Here is a 17,080-nt window from a genome sequence, read left to right on the forward strand (position 1 = left end):
CATATATCATCTCTGAGTGTAGGTGTAACATTCTCCCTGATTAGTAATGCAACTCCTCCACCTCTCTTATCTCCTTCTTTATCTCGTCTAAAACAATGAAATCCTGGAATGTTGAGCAGCCAGTCCTGTCCTTCTCTCAACAAAGCCTCTGTAATGGCCACAACATCACTGTCACACATACTGATCTAGGCTCTAAGCTCATCTGCCTTTCCTATAATACTCCTTGTGTTGAAATAAACATTCATCAGTCCATTAGGACCATCGAGTTCATTTACCTGTCTCTGCGTTTCCTTTCATTCCCCTTCCCAACAGTTGTCCTCAGATTGTGTAAACACCCTCGAAAGGTTTCAGAGACATTCCATGTTGCAAGCGATTAGATTTGAAGGAAAAGTTAAGAAAAGTGGGAATTGTTCAAATTGGAAAAGAGAAGGGTGCTCTTATTGACACCAGTGAATCATTGAATAGAAGAAAGGCTCTGAAATGATCACATAGCATCGTGAATTCTTTTATTCAAAAACAACTGGAGATTTCAAGACTGAAATCAATAGGTTTTTTTTGTTTGAGCTATGGAGCAAAGACAGTGAAATAAAATTGAGGCACATGATCACCCACAATCTGCTTTGATAGCAGAGTGTGCTCAGTGATCGGAATGGCCTACTTCTGTTCCTCAGGTTCAATGCTTGTAGCTCCCAAATGTCACTCATGGTAACAAGCGCATTGCTGGAGATGAACTCTGGTATCCTTTGGTGCTCTTCTCTGTCAGTGCTTAGGGCACTGGCTGTTGAAGAGTATTGCTAAGCCCACCATCAAGGATTCGCAGGCAGGACCTTGGAGGACTGTTGCCAACCAACAGAGCAGGCTTATGGTACCTACTGATTCAGCCAGCAGAACTAGCAGAGGTAAGCACTGCTTAAGAAGAGGTAGGTGGGTGGGTGGAGAGGAGCAGCATTCGAAGGTTTTCAGAGCAATAATTGGCAGTGGGTGAGGGGACTTGATGACTTACCAGTGTCCATTATCCACCAGAGACTTTCCTCTTCCCATGGTGGTCATAAGTTCCAGATAACAGGTAAAAATGTTTCTTGCAGTGTCCCTATTTCATTTATTGTTGATATTTTATTTCTGGCCCATTGATGTTAATTTTTTTTCTACCATCCATCTGTGATTAAGTTAAATGTTGGAGCAGCTTGTTTTAAAATAATTTCCAAGCGTAAACTATAGTTGTCAGAAAGTTTATGTCCCATTTTCAACTGACTATCCATTGAAGGATTACTTTTAGCTGCACTCTACGTCTTTCACATGATTACGTTTATAGACATACCTTACGATCCATTCACATGTTTGGAATTCTCTTCTCCTGATTGTTGGAAGTAGAATCACTTTCCAAGGCATTTTGCCCTCACTTTTTGGCATTGCTTGTATGGAATGGGTTTGGAATTACCAAGGTGTGTCTGCATGCACTATCTGACCGAGTAATTCCCAAAGATCAAATTGGATTGTATTAAGACATGCAGAGTTCATTTTCAAATATCAGAAGTGCTTAAATGATGGCATCTGACATCAATGGGAGAAAAAGTCATGCATTGGTGTATAGTGATCAGCTAATCACTATCGTGTGCTAATAGTCAAGACTGATTTCATGACCCATATCTCTGCTGAAGATCCACTGCCAATAAATGTGATGACATTTGATAGATGATCACTTTGCATCAAAACGTTCCCATGCAAAGTATTTTGATATTCCACTATAGGTTGTCACTTCAGTGAAGTGTCCAAGTTGATGTTGAACATGTACTGCCTCAGATTTCTCACTTAGGAAGAATCTGTGTTAAGCTAATACTCATCTTTGTGGGAAACTTGCTCCAGTTAGAGAAAAGCATTTTGCTTCTTATCCTTGCCACTCCTCCAGAAACTTCCGAATATCTTCGGCATGCTTTCCTAACTCCTAAATGTTCAAGAGATTAGTTCACTCTTTAGTCTGAGTGTCATTGATGTTAAAGTGTACTCAAATATGGGAGAAACTCAAGCTCCTGATTCTAATAAGGTTGTGCAGGTGTGAATCTAAGGGTGTGTACCCATATTCCCCTTACACTTTGCCAAAAATACTATTATCAATACTGAGGCATCAGATCAGCTTTCTCTTTAGGATTCCACTCTTACACATGGAAATTCTCTACCTGTTTTCAACTTCCTGCTCCCCTAGCTGTGGTATAGTTATTCAAATCCACTTCCCTTAGTCTCTCACTGAAGGCACTTCTTTGAGTCTAGACTGCTATTTGTTTGACTCAACAACCAGACATAGTGCACTTTCTGATAGGGTTGCTGAATAACCATCAAGGAACCATGTTTGAATGTTTCATCCCTGAACCCTAATCTCTCCAACTCAGGGCATCCTCAGTCAGTTAACACTGCACAAATTGAGGTTCCTTCTGGCTTATCTAGTTCAGCAGTAAAGCACAACAATGCCTCTTCTTCCTCAAGAGTCTAAGGAAAGTCAGCATGTCCATAAGGACTCCCGCCAACCTTTATAGATGCGCCTTTAAAAGCATTCTATCTAGATGCATAACTGCTTGGTATGAAACTGCTCAGCCCAGACCATTACACAAACCACCCATTGACTCCATCTACACTTCCTGCTGCATTGGAAATACAGCCATCATCACCAAAGACCTCCCAACCTGGTCATAATCCCTTCCAACCTCTACCATCAGGCCAACGATACAAAACCTTAAACACACGTACCAACAGGTTCAAGAACAGCTTCTTCTCCACTGTTACTAGACTTATGAATGGAACTCTCAAATTTCTAATGTTAATCTTGCTTTTTGTGCACTTTCTTTGCAGCTGTAACCTTGTATTCCTCACTCTGTTCAATCACCCTGTGATCTTTGTATGTTACGATCTGCCTGTACTGTGCACAAAACAAAACTTTCCACTGCACCTAGGTACATGTGACAATAATAATCAAATCAAATCAAAACATTTTCTACCTAAATTCAATGCTATGAACTTTCCTTGCTGTATAAAGATCCTGTACATTAATGTGAAAGTTGTAATCCTGTCCCCATCCCTGTCACCTTTCCACCTCACCATGATCTCAACGTGTGAAGAATGTTGGTTATTTGACTGCAGGATGTACCCCACACTTTCTACCAAGGGTTTGAAAAGAAATTTAAGTTTGATATATGATTTCCACCAGTGCATCTGAGCAGTGAAGCCTTTGTGTTCTGCTAATGTTCATGTTACAATGCAGCGTTATGTTGATACCACTGTGTACACACACTATATGTTGTGGCAGTATATGCGATGTCCCTCAAAAGCCTCCTTGCGAACACAGTCAGAAAAGCCTGTATTTGCAGGTTGGTGTCAGAATGCATCACCTAATTAATGTTGGTGCCTGCAGTATTGGCAGAATCAAAGGTTTTCCCTACTGTTTTGAATGAGCTGAATAAAACGTAGGCTTGCAGTTAACCTTGTGTAAAACAACCCACAATCATAAGATATTTCCTGCTGTTTCAAGGTCTAACTGTTATTTTTGTGTCTAAATTTGTTCATTTTAGGTGGTCTGGATTTCAAGGTTCTCGTCCTGGCTTGTATTAATCAGATTGTAGAATTTTAAAACGTGGAAAAGGCCATTTAATGTGAAGGAAGATGCAGCATTGATTTATCTTGAATCCGCAGAAAAATTACTGGAAAGCTTCTTCGACTTATTGATGTAACAATTGAATTTTTGTACAGATCCTTCAAAATATGAAATATGATTTATGGGACATTGGGGAGGTCACTTTTGGAGTGCTTCTGGTTACCCTTCATTCGGAAGGATGTTAAACTTGGAAGGGTGTAGAGGCGATTTTCAGGGATGTTGCTGGGACTAAAGGGTTTAAATTGTGGGGAGAGGCTTTTTTACGTGGAGTGTCGGGGGCTGAGGGGTTTGCCTTGTGGAGGTTTGTGGAATCGTGGGAGCATGGATGCGGCGGGTGCTGGGGTCTTTTTTTCTCGGGTGGGGGAGTCCAAAACTGAAGGATGTGGGTTTCAAGTGACAGAGAAAGATTTAAAAACAACCTGAGGGGTAACTTTTTCACACGGGGTGGTGCGTGAATAGAGCAGAAAACCAGGGGATATGGTGGAGTCGAGTGCAGTTGCAATATTCGGGAGGCATCTGGACGGGTAAGTGGGTGGGAAGGGTTTAGAGGGATATGGGCTAAATGTTGGCAAATGGGGCTCGTTCAGATCTGGATGTCTGATTGGTGCAGATGAGTTACAACGAAGAGTCTGTTTTCATGCTGTATGACTATGACCCTGTGATTTGTAAAAAAAAAATTGACGTGGGCTATGCTGATATATCCGTAATTGAGTCATACTATCAGGAAGTTCCTGGCTTTGATTCCTGATTAGTGCTGAATAAGCTGATCCCAGAAAAAACGCTTCAACAATCCTACAATTACCATGGGATGACACGGTAGCTCAGCGGTTATCACTGATGCCTCACATGCCAGGGACCCGGGTTTGATTCCACCCTTGGGCGATAATGTGTGTGGAGTTTGCACGTTCTCCCCGTGGCTGTGTGGGTTTCCTCCAGGTGCTCCCGTTTCCTCCCACAATCCAAAGATGTGCAGATTAGGTGGATTGGCCGTGTTAAATTGTCCATAGTGTCCAGGGATGTGCAGGCTTATAGAATAGCCATGGGAAATGCAGGGTTACAGGGATGGAATAGAGAGTAGGATGCTTTTTGAAGGGTTGATGTGGACTCGCTGGGTCAAATAGCCTGTTTCCAAAGTAGAGGGATTCTGTGATTCTATGGGGCAGTCATCCCAGGTCAGTATTCCCAATTACAATCTAGTGTTCCCTGCTGAGAAACCATGCGTACGACTAGGTTTCACAGTGATACCCCAAACAGTAGAATAACCTCCGAATTGACTGTTGGGGTTTGCAAATAAACAGTGATCTTTCGAAAAGACGCTGCAGAGAAATAAGGTGAGGTGCAGCCTGGATGGCTGAATGGTACCAATGGTGAATCAGAGAAACCAGGCAGAAATGAAAGAGGCTGGAGATGGAGCAACACAGCATTATTTGGGTGGTGTAAATCTAGTCAGAGTGTCACAGAGTTAGGAAAGGCCAAGATCACAAGGAGGTTTGAACTGAACATGAAATGAATGTTTAAAGTTGGATGTCTGTAATCTAAGTCAGCAAACTGAGTGTATAAATAGTAATAATACATTTTGGCTCGTTAGGGCCAGTCCTGTGTTTGTTCACCTGAGGTGTTAGTGACTGATTAACCACACAGTTTCTGAGGGGTTGAATAATTTGAACAAATGCTGAGTCACAAGAATGAGGGCGCTGTGTTACCAAAACTGCAGCAGCCCTTCAAGGGCTATACACAACTTTGGGGGAAAGCTGTGCTGTGATGTGAAACATAGAAACCAGGAACAGGAGGAGGCCATTCAGCCCTTCAAGCCTGCTTCACCCCATTCCATATGATCATGGCTGTTCCTCATTCCTATTTTTTCTGCATACCCCTGATACCTTCAATATCAAAAATAAATTGATCTTTCTTGAATATTTTCAGTGACCCAACCCTCACAGCCTACTGATGTCTACAGTTCCATAGGTCGATCACCATTTCAATGAAGAAATGTTTCCTCATCTCAGTGCTAAATAGTTTATTCCATATCTTGGGTGTGTGTCCCCAGGTCGAGACTCCCCACCCAGGGAAAACATCCTCCCTACGTCCACTCTGTCCAGCTATGTTAGAATGTTATGTTTCAATCAGCTCCCTCTGATCCTTCTAAGCTAGAATACAGGCCCAGTCAAACCAGAAGGATGGCCAACTTCACTGAGCAGAGTTTGTCACGTGTAACCTGTCCCTCAGTTAGTTAGAGCTCAAGGTCACGACTTTCTGTCGAGGGTCTTCAACTGACTGAATAGACTGATACATACACCGCGGATCTTTGGACACATGGAGTAGGATGCCCCACAAGGCACTGAGGTATAAAGTGCAGGATTTGCATCCTTTGCTTTCCTTCTCTGTTACTACTCTGTCTTGTTATTAAGGTGTTTGATATAGCTTGATGGATAAGTCAATGCCATTTTGAATAATTTGTAACGAGCTCTTACCAGTCATCATTGTCAGTGCTGCTGCACTTCAAGGAGAGCTTCAGAGTGTCTTTATCGTGTTTTCTTTGTCCTTCCCTGAATTTCCCTCGCCATTGAGAAATGAGAAAACTGGACCTGGTAGGGAACATCCAAACATTCAAACAAAACAGGGCACAGAGTGTTTGGAGCCATAAGACATAGGAGCAGAAATTAGGCCATTCAGCCCATCGAATCTGCTCCACCATTCAATCATAGCTGATAAGTTTCCCAACCCCATTCTCCCGCTTTCTCCCCATAACCCTTGATCCCTTTGATACTCAAGAACCTATCTGTCTCAGTCTTAAATATACACAGTGACCTGGCCTTCTGTGGCAACAAATTAGCCCTTTAGAAGAGATGATTTACAGAATGTAGCTGATAGACAAACTATCTAGGTAGTTATTGTGAAACCACCACTGCAGGAGTACAGTAATCCACTGACAACTAGCAAGGTGTAAAAGGTTAGCTCTGCCTCATACTGGCCCATAGAATCTGGCAGCCACCATCATATCAAATAGCATTGGTGCATTTAAGGGATAGTTTGTAGGAAAAGGGAATAGAGGATATGCTGATAACATTAAGTGAAGTAATGTGGGAAGAGGTTCTCGTGGATATTAAACACTAGCATAGAACAGTTTAGCCAACCGGCCTGTTTCTGTGAATTTACCTGGCTCCCAAGTCTGATTGCTGGAGGCTAGGAAAATGTGGGGAGAGTTCTTCAGTCCCACAGTGATGTTCAGATACACTTTAAATGCTGCTGCCTGGGAGTGAGGTTAATAGCTTTTTTGCAGAAGTGTCTTTTGCCTGGTTTTTGGAAACATGGGAATTGTAGCAGATAATATGACGCAACTATTTCAATGTACAAAGGGTAACTATGACTGCATTATTCAATATTAGTGTAATATGTTTGTACAGCCTATTTAGAAAGAAAATAGGAAAGCAAGTCTGGTCAAGGCACATAGTGCAGGGTCTGTATTGGCCACTGAATTAGGCCAGCTGACATCACATGATATATATCGAACTGGCTAGGTCCTCGACTGAAAATGTGCAGCACCCAGGGATTTCTCATTTCCTAGGGGACTGGCCAAAAATTCTGGATGGAAATTGCAAATCCAATTTAATTTCTAGCAGAAGCCTCAATTCCCTGAACTGCACCAATAATTATTTCAGTTGACATCCCACTCACGTAAATCAGCAGGGTTCTTGCTCATCAGTGCTATGCAGCCCTGCCTGCTACAAGATTAGATTACATTACATTACATTACAGTGTGGAAACAGGCCCTTCAGCCCAACAAGTCCACACCGACCCGCCGAAGCGTAACCCATCCATACCCTTACATTTACCCCTTACCTAACACTACGGGCAATTTAGCATGGCCAATTCACCTGACCTGCACATCTTTGAACTGTGGGAGGAAACCGGAGCACCCGGAGGAAACCCACGCAGACACGGGGAGAACGTGCAAACTCCACACAGTCAGTCGCCTGAGGCGGAAATTGAACCCGGGTCTCTGGCACTGTGAGGCAGCAGTGCTAACCACTGTGCCACCGTGCCGCCCACAAAGATACACTTGTCAAGGCTGGCAAATGACAGCAGAATCAGGTTTGCCTGGGTTTGTGTGCAAGGTGGGGGGTGGTAGACTATTGTCGGGGGGCAGTAAGAGAGATTGATATCAAGGGCTCACACATGCTGGAATGGCCAGTGCAGGAAGTTGTTGGTGACCATGAAACTGTACCATCTTTAAGAGCAAGGGGTTGGTTAACTGGAGAAATCAAGAAAAAGATACTGACTTCTGAATGTGAGCATTAAATGAAGAATTGACGGCATCTGAGAAACAAGGAACAAAATATAGAACAAAAAGCAGAAAATAATCTCATTTAGGACTGATTATAAGGCAATTGTGCAATAAGGTATAGAGTGCAAATTGCTATTTGTTGAACCCGTCTCAACCTTTATGATGTTGGATTAAATTTATCTTTATCAGTGATCCTGGACCGTCCCTGACAACCATATGATGAGTCTCTTCCTTGCTTAGGGATCTTAACACCTGCTGAAAGACCATTGTGTAAAACTTGAGTGTGGGCCTGACCCCATCCAGATTCTTTCCCTCAATATGACCCCAGCTATGAGGAAGGTTTCGCTTTAGATTTTCAGTGGAGCCAGAAGGATTCGGTGTCATTTGCACCCCACCCTCCCCAACCTGCTTTGTAGTCCTGACTATCAATGGCTCTCTCCTCATGTCCGGGTTTCTACTCCAGTCTCAGACCTAACTTTAATGGAGAATCTCCACCAATGAGGTAGGTGACCAAGGGAATTGTTAGTTTTTCTTATGAGGTGCCAGAAACTGACTGCTCACTCCAGCTAATATATAGACGAGGACTGTTAAATTTAAAAGGCCAATTCCTTCAGCCCTTTTGGCTCAGGCAACTGTTGCCCAGAGATAGGCCTAGCTCAGAATCTGCCCACTTAGAATTTTTTAACACAAGTGTATGAATCTCTTCCCAACAAGACAAGCGTTTGTTGATAATTGTCTATTATACAGTCAAAAGACTGATAGTTCCCCTTGCAGTAGCTGTGGTCATTTAAGAGAGTTTAAATCGTGAAATAAAGGATTATCTAGCTAATTCAGCCTCTCACAGTTTTCAGAAAAGCTCCTTCTTCACTATACTAGCTTAAGCACAGGAGCACAAGGTAAGAATGAGGCCAGAATGCTCAGGAGTTTTTTTTTCTACATTTAAATAATTTGGCAAAGAAAGCAGGATGAGAATTATTTTACTCAGCAAATGGTTATGGTTGGAAAAGCACTGTTTACTGGTGTGATGAAAGCAGGCATAATGTTAATGTTTGAAAGAGAATTGGAAGGTATATTTTAAAAAAGATCAAGTAGCAGGGCTGTGTTGAAAGAGCAGGGGAGTGGGACTAATTCAATAATTTATGGCACAGGCATGATGGGCTGAATAGCCTCCTGTGCTGTATGACACTAATTTTCTCTCAGTGCCCAATCACACATGTAAAACCTGTACAGCATTCAGACTTCAGCTGGTCAGCATCACACATGTTCCAGGCAGTCATCATCTCCAACAAGAGTGTATGTAACCATCACCCCTAAGTATTCAATGGCATTACTGTTGCTGAGTCCCCCACCTCCAACCTCAAAGGGGTTACCATTGACCAGAAAGTGACTCGCCTCACAACTCTTTAAAGCTCATCCACCGTCTACAAAGTTCAAGTCATGAGTGTGATTGAATACTTCACACTTGCTTTGATGAGCACAGCTCCAATAACTTTGACAACTCTCAATGCCATCGGAAGCAAACATCCCACTTGATCAATACCCCATCCACTATCTTAAATATAACATTCACTGTCTCCGTCACTGATTCACTGTGGTTGCGGTGTGCTCTGTATGCAAGATGTGCTAAATTGTCAGTGCTCTTTCAGTGGTATCTTCTAATCTTGTCAACACCACAATGTCAAACAAAAACAGCAGGCACATGGGGACACTTTTTCACCTCAAGTTTTCCTAAAGGTCACACAACATTCTGTTTCCACACTGTAAGGAATCTAATTCTGGTTTGGAACCATATTGCTGTTCCTGCACTGTCAATGGCTCAAAAACCAGAAGACAATAAGCTATAGGAACAAAATTAAGCCTATCGACCTGCTGAGTCTGCTTGCCACTCTCAACCCCATTCTCCTCAATGCCTTGGCCTGCACAGCCCCTTTGGCAATGAGTTCCTCTACTACTACTGGCTGAAGAAAATCCTCATCTCAGTTCCAGTGGGTTATCCCTTCACTCTGAGGCTGTGCCCTCAGACCCTAGATAGTTCCTTCTACTACTGGAAACATCTCCATGTCCATTCTATCCAACCCTCTCAGTGTTCTGGACGTTTCAATCAGATCCTCCTTCATTCTTGGAGAAAGTGAGGACTGCCGATGCTGGAGATCAGAGCTGAAAATATGTTGCTGGAAAAGCGCAGCAGGTCAGGCAGCATCCAAGGAGCAGGAGAATCGACGTTTCAGGCATGAGCCCTTCTTCAGGAATGAGGAAAGTGTGTCCAGCAGGCTAAGATAAAAGGTAAGGAGGAGGGACTTGGGGGAGGGGGCGTTGGAAATGTGATAGATGGAAGGAGGTTAAGGTGAGGGTGTTAGGCCAGAGTGGGGGTGGGGGACGGAGAGGTCAGGAAGAAGATTGCAGGTTAGGAAGGTGGTGCTGAGTTCGAGGGTTGGGACTGAGACAAGGTGGGGGGAGGGGAAAAGAGGAAACTGGAGAAATCTGAGTTCATCCCTTGTGGTTGGAGGGTTCCTCGGCGGAAGATAAGGCGCTCTTCCTCCAGCCGTCGCGTTACTATGGTCTGGCGATGGAGGAGTCCAAGGACCTGCATGTCCTTGGTGGAATGGGAGGGGGAGTTGAAGTGTTGAACCACGGGGTGGTTGGGTTGGTTGGTCCGGGTGTCCCAGAGGTGTTCTCTGAAACTTGAAGGAGATATGGCTGTGGTAGCGAGTCTGTTTGAGAACGTGGCTGAAGAGCTTCTGGACAGAGGAGATGACCTGGGGTGTGCAGTGAGAGAGGGACCTCTATAACACCTCTGGGACACCCAGACCAACCAACCCAACCACCCCGTGGCTCAACGCTTCAACTCCCCCTCCCACTCCACCAAGGACATTCAGGCCCTTGGACTCCTCCATCGCCAGACCATAGCAACACGACGGCTGGAGGAAGAGCGCCTCATCTTCCGCCTAGGAACCCTCCAACCACAAGGGATGAACTCAGATTTCTCCAGTTTCCTCATCCCCCCACCCCCCACCTTGTCTCAGTCCCAACCCTCGAACTCAGCACCACCTTCCTAACCTGCAATCTTCTTCCTGACCTCTCCATCTCCATTCTGGCCTATCACCCTCACCTTAACCTCCTTCCACCTATCGCATTTCCAACGCCCCTACCCCAAGTCCCTTCTCCCTATCTTTTATCTTAGCCTGCTGGACACACTTTTCTCATTCCTGAAGAAGGGCTCATGCCCGAAACGTCGATTCTCCTGCTCCTTGGATGCTGCCTGACCTGCTGCGCTTTTCCAGCCACACATTTTCACCTCCCTCATTCTTCTAAACTCCATTAGGTACAGACCCAGAGTCCTCAACCGCTCTTCATATGACAAGCCCTACATCCCTGGGTATTTCTAGAAAACCTCTTCTGGACCCCCTTCAAAGTTGGCATACCCTTCCTTAGATACAGGGCCCAAAGCTTCTAGGAATGTTCCAAAAATCTGGAACTCCCTCACTTAACAGCACTGTGGGTGTTATACCAAATGGATTCCAGCCATTGAAGAAGGTCATTCGCCATCACTTTTTCAAGGGCAATTAGGAATGGGAAACAAATGTTGGTCTAGACAGTGACAACCACATCCTGTAAAAGAAAGAATCAAAACATCTTCCTGGCGTGTAAAGACATTGAAGTGGTGAGGTTTGACATTGAATGAAATTTGCCAGGGTTTGGAGGCTGCCACTGAACAAATGTATTTATTTCAATGAGCCCTGGGGATAGAGGCCACAAGATACCTTTTGCAATAGTATGTTTATAGCTTCACTGATTAGTTGTGAGGAAGGTTTCCCACAGGACAGTGCAAGATGAAAGCATGTAGGTGCTACATGGCCACTTCCAGCTCATGGAAGTAACATCTCCCCACTAAAGCAATACAAGGGCCTAGAGAAAGCAAGGCCTATTCCACACACGTACCACCTTTGGCACAACCTTGATAAATAACCCTGAACTGCAGGATGTCTTTGTTATTTGCAGCAATTAGAGAGTCTGACAAGTTTTTGAGACACTTTGGCAGGATGGTGGGTCCCTTAACTTTAAACCTCATCGCGTGAGGTCAATGTGTGGAAGGAGAAAACAAAAACGCAGAAGGCTGTTACAATACAGTACGCCTTGGCAGGAGTCAGTTTGGAGGGCCAGGCTGTGTGTGCGTGTGCCAATTTCCTAAAGTGAGCAGCAAATGGGTTCTACTGCAACAGCAACAGCAGCAGCCAAGCATTTCATTCCTATCATTATCTTATCAGGGATTAATGAGCACTACAGTCAGTGCATATAATACAAATCTCTCAGAAAACAGGTGCAGCTTTCCATGGCAGTATTGTATGAAGCACACAGGCACAACGTGTACACATTTACAACTGCTAATGTAAAGTGTTTACACTTTATCCTGCGCTTCAGTGCTCTGCTCTAATTATATGCTGCACAGCTTTACCAGCCAGAGAGAGGAGGAGGTAGCTGAAATGTTTCCCTACTGAAGGGTGTGTTCTCTTAAGGGGAAGCATCAATCTTTGTACGTGTGTGTAGGAGAAAATGTGGAGATCCTGTGTCAGTCTTGCTTCAGACGTGCTCTGCATCATCTCTGAAAGAAATGCAGAAAACTGACAGAGCCACAGGCATCCAATAACAGTCTTATGCTCCCTCCAGCCCTAGAAACACTGTCAAACTTTTAATTCAATGCAAGGGTCATGATTTGAATCTATTCTCAGATGAGTGGCCCACAGTCTGTTCAGCAGTCAACTCAGAGCAGATTTAGAAGAGCCATTGTTGATCCAATAGAGTGAAATTCAAGGTTTGCAAATGGACTTATTAGTAATGTAGCTTCACAGAATGTTGGCCTTTCTTGGACACATTCGACTTTGCGTCAAGTGTGTAACCACTGGTGGCACGGTGGTTAGCACTACTGCCTCACAGCACCAGGGACACAGGTTCAATTCCAGCTTTGGGTGACTGTGTGGAATTTGCACATTCTCCCTGTGTCTGTGTGGGTTTCTTCCCACGGTCCAAAGATGTGCAGGTTAGGTGGATTGACCATGCTAAATTGACCATAGTGTCCAGGGATGTGTAGTTTAGGTGGATTAGCCATGGTAAATGCAGGGTGACTTTGAGTATTGATGCTCTTCGGAGGGTTGATACAGACTCCTTGGGCTGAATGGCCTCTTTCTGCACAATAGGAATTCTATGATTCAAACTTTCTGCTAGCTTAACTGGTTAAAATGGCCATATCTAACATATAGCTGTGTATATTAACAATTACCAGTTATAACTCTCAAATTAGCTGCACATTAGTTGTACATTTGTTACTGAGGACTTGCAAGTTTCTGCTACGTATTTTTCTTCTCTCAGTGTAATGTGGTGTTTCACTCGGAGTTGGTGTACTTGGTCGCCATTTTTGTGCCCTATGACACGGTGAGCTTGGCCAGCTCCCCAGGCAGCAGCAGGCACACAGCAGTCTGGATCTCCTGGGAGCTGATGGTGGTGTGCTGGTTGTAATGGGCCAGGCAGGAAACCTTCCTACCAATGAGCCCAAAAGTGTCATTGACAAACAAGTTTAAGACCCTCATGGCCTTGGAGGAGATGCCGGTGTCAGGGTAAACCTGTTTCATCTCTTTGTGTGCATAGTAATTTTCTTTCATCTTGTCATCTTTTCCTCAACTGTGGTGGCAGTCATCTTCAGAGCCAAGAAGTAGAAAATCACCCAACTCTTTCCCTTTCTCTTTCTCTCTCTCTCTCTCTTTCTCCGTCCCCCTCTCTGGACTGGAATAATACACTTGTGTGGACATCAGGAAAAGACTAGATTGTAAAATCTTCAGAAATGCTCTAATGGCACTCTCTAACGAAGTTCATTCACAATAAATGTTTATTTAACCAAGGCACCAGCAGCAGATTGCTGCCACTGAACGAATACTCTGCAAAATTTCAGAGCCGAAGGTGAGAATAGAGTAAAGCAATTTATCAAGTGAAACTTCCCTTTTCTGGGACACCTTTTCTGGAGCTGGATGTAAAATAGGACGATACTTCCATGAGTGAGATTTTTCAACTCAATTGCAATCTTTGCAGTTCATTATCTGTTCATGCAAGGGCATAATGCCAGAGTTCAGAGACAAAACATACTGCCCCCACCAGACTCTTCAACATCTGGGTGTCATAGTTAAAAGGTACCAGGACTGCACTTCAGCCTCAGGTGCGTTGCCCCAGAGAGGTCAGAGACCAGGCAAAAAGGGCACCATTCTTTTAGAGATACCTGTCCTACAGGTGTTCCTGAATGCTGCTTGGGAGAAAAGGGAAGTTTGTCTCCCTGTGGAAGGTCATCCCAATTGACAAGAGCAGTCTGGACAGAGGTGGCTGTAGAGGTCAGCACCTGAGAGCAACTAAAGCAAACCTGGCCCGAGGTGCTGTAAGAAAATGAATGATCTGCTGCACTTGTCAGAGTCTGTACCACTAGCTACTCAGTGCCTCATGCCTCTCTGAGTGCGAGCATAGTATAGTTGCCATGACTCAGGACTGTCACAAACAAAATTGGGTACCAGACATCTCTATCAAATACCCATGTGCAGTCAATATCTGCCATTTCATTGCAGCCACCAATGTAGTATTATTTGCACCATGGTGGTACAACTTCTGACATCTGTCAGGGCTTACACTTAAAACATTGATGCAAGGGCAATCGGTCAGCGGCTCACACAGCATCAGGATCACTAACTATTCATCACATCTAAGAGAATCTAGGTAATTGATTGCTTATCCCCAAAGATTTGCATGGAGTAAGAACATAACCGTAGATGGTGTTCCATTGAGTACAGCCCCACGTGCCTGCCCTCGCCAGGTTTGTTGGCATTAGCCTCACTTGGGCAGGCCAATTGGCCTAGTCAGGCCTCACACTGTAAGTATTTGCCCCAAGAAAGACCTTGGTTATGCCAGAGTCAAGTAACAGAAGATGTTTGTGTTGACTGGCATTTGGAGGAAGGCATTTTTCCTGAGGATACAATTGATTCGTGAACACATGCGTTTCCCATCTTTGGCTAATAAACTTGTGCCTGCAAACATAATTGCAATGGGCTGCATACTAATGATTACAATACAGAAGGTCGGGAAAGATAATACACCTAAGAGTCTCTCACTACTTAATGGAAGAGCTTTAACCTGTCGACGTGAAAGTGAATTTTTGCCTCATGTCCAATTAAGGGGCTGTGCCCACTCTTATAAAAATCTAGGCAAGCCTGGAAGATTCCACTACTTTACTCAGATCACCAGAGATACAGGACAGCTACAATGTGAATCTTTGTATTTAGTCAATATCAAGATCAGAGCAACACTGGCAGTGATTAAAATTCTTACTTTAATTAAGAAGCTCTAGATTTACCATTAATACCTTATGTTTGAGATATGGAATTTCAGAAACATTCCATTGCACTAACCCCCACATATCTTCCAATTTCATTGTCTGCTTTCATAGTCCCTATGTCCTGTTGTTTTTATTAACAGATGGAGAAATCACTACTTGCAGCCCAGATCATGTGAAAACCTGACACTGGATTACAGACGAAACAAAGTGGTCAAGTTAAATGGTATATTATTAGATTAGATCATACAGTGTGATAGGTTTTATTAGTAGAAGGATTGAGTTCTGGAGCCATGATGTCATGCTGCAGATGAGATTTACCAGGATGTTGCCTGGTGTGAAGCGAAGGTCTCATGAGGATAGGCAGAGGGACGTGGGTCTATTCTCATTGGAGAGAAGAAGGCTAACAGGGAATTTAGTAAAGTCATACAAGATGATCAGAGGATTATATAGAGTGGACAGTGAGAGTCTTCTTCTGAGGATGATGACATCTGCTTGTACAAGGGGTGAAATTTGAGGGGTGATAGATTTAAGACAGATATGAGAGGCAGGTTCTTCACTCAGAGAGAGGTAAGGGTGTGGAATGCCCTACCTGCCAATGTAGTTAACTCAGCCACATTCAGGGCATTTAAAGTCTTTGGATAAGCATATGGATGTTGATGAGATAGTGTAGGGTGATGGGTTTAGATTAGTTCACAGGTCAGTGCAACATCAAGGGCTGAAGGGCCTGTTCTGCGCTGTATTGTTCTATGTTCTATTACTTACAGTGTGGAAACAGGCACTTCGGCCCAACAAGTCCACACCGACCCTCCGAAGAGCAACCCACCCATAGCTCTACACCTAAGACTACGGGCAATTTAGCATGGCCATTCACCTAACCTGCACATTTTTGGACTGTGGGAGGAAACCCACGCAGACACGGGAGGAATGTGCAAACTCCACACAGTCAGTCGCCTGATTGTGTCCCTTCATGCAAATAGTTCCTTCAAGTTTGTTTTTCCTGAGTGAGGGTCTCCCAGGCATTAACATCTACATTGTATTTCTTTAAGTAAGCCTTCAGGGAGTCACGGGGAGAATGTGCAACTCCACACAGACAGTTGCCTGAGGCGGGAATTGAACCTGGGTCTCTAACTGCTGTGAGGCAGCAGTGCTAGCCACTGTGCCACCGTACCACCCTATTATGTTCTCTGTTGACAGGAATGGCTCAGAGGGTCAGACTTTGCCTCTGAAACAGAACCTGAGGGGGTTTCAAATCCCATTCCAGATACTTGATTACAAACTGCAGACTGGCATTCCCCATGTAGGACTGAAGGAACATTGTTGGGTATGCTGTCTTTTAGACAAGACATTAAACCATCTGCTCCTTTGGGCAAATGAAAGAGATACTTGGTGTCACTTCATAAAGGGGCAGAGGAGTACTTCCTGATGTGCAGACCAATATTTGGTTGTATTTTTCTGATCATTCTTCTGTTCCTGTTTGTGTGAGTGCCAGGGGGTGGAGGTGGAGGGTTGCTTTTCAGACTGGAGGCCTGTGATTAGTGATGGTGATTTTGTCATTTATATAAATGATTTGGACATGAACATAGGAAGTATGGTTAGTAAGTTTACAGATGACACCATAATTGGTGGTGTAGTGGGCAGCGAAGAACATTACCTCAGGGGACAATGGGATTTTGGTTAGATTAGATTAGATTAGATTAGATTAGATTAGATTAGATTACAGTGTGGAAACAGGCCCTTCGGCCCAACAAGTCCACACCGACCTGCCGAAGCGCAACCCACCCATATCCCTACA

General features: G+C 44.1%; 1 protein-coding gene across 2 annotated transcripts in view; it reads left to right on the plus strand.

Moving 5' to 3' along the window:
- The window catches only part of fam120b (family with sequence similarity 120 member B), a 106,947-nt gene extending 101,732 nt beyond the window's left edge, over nucleotides 1-5,215 (plus strand). For both annotated transcript variants that reach the window (XM_087991157.1, XM_043695397.2), the window contains exon 11: nucleotides 3,558-5,215. In XM_087991157.1, coding sequence (XP_087847283.1) covers nucleotides 3,558-3,597 — 40 coding nt within the window. In that variant the 3' untranslated portion in view covers nucleotides 3,598-5,215. The remainder of the gene's footprint in view (nucleotides 1-3,557) is intronic.
- The last annotated feature ends 11,865 nt before the right edge of the window (nucleotides 5,216-17,080 follow it).

The sequence above is a fragment of the Chiloscyllium plagiosum genome, unplaced genomic scaffold (assembly GCF_037043375.1).
Source record: "Chiloscyllium plagiosum isolate Xiang-an unplaced genomic scaffold, Cpla_swu_hap1 HiC_scaffold_10, whole genome shotgun sequence".
Taxonomy (NCBI): domain Eukaryota; kingdom Metazoa; phylum Chordata; class Chondrichthyes; order Orectolobiformes; family Hemiscylliidae; genus Chiloscyllium; species Chiloscyllium plagiosum.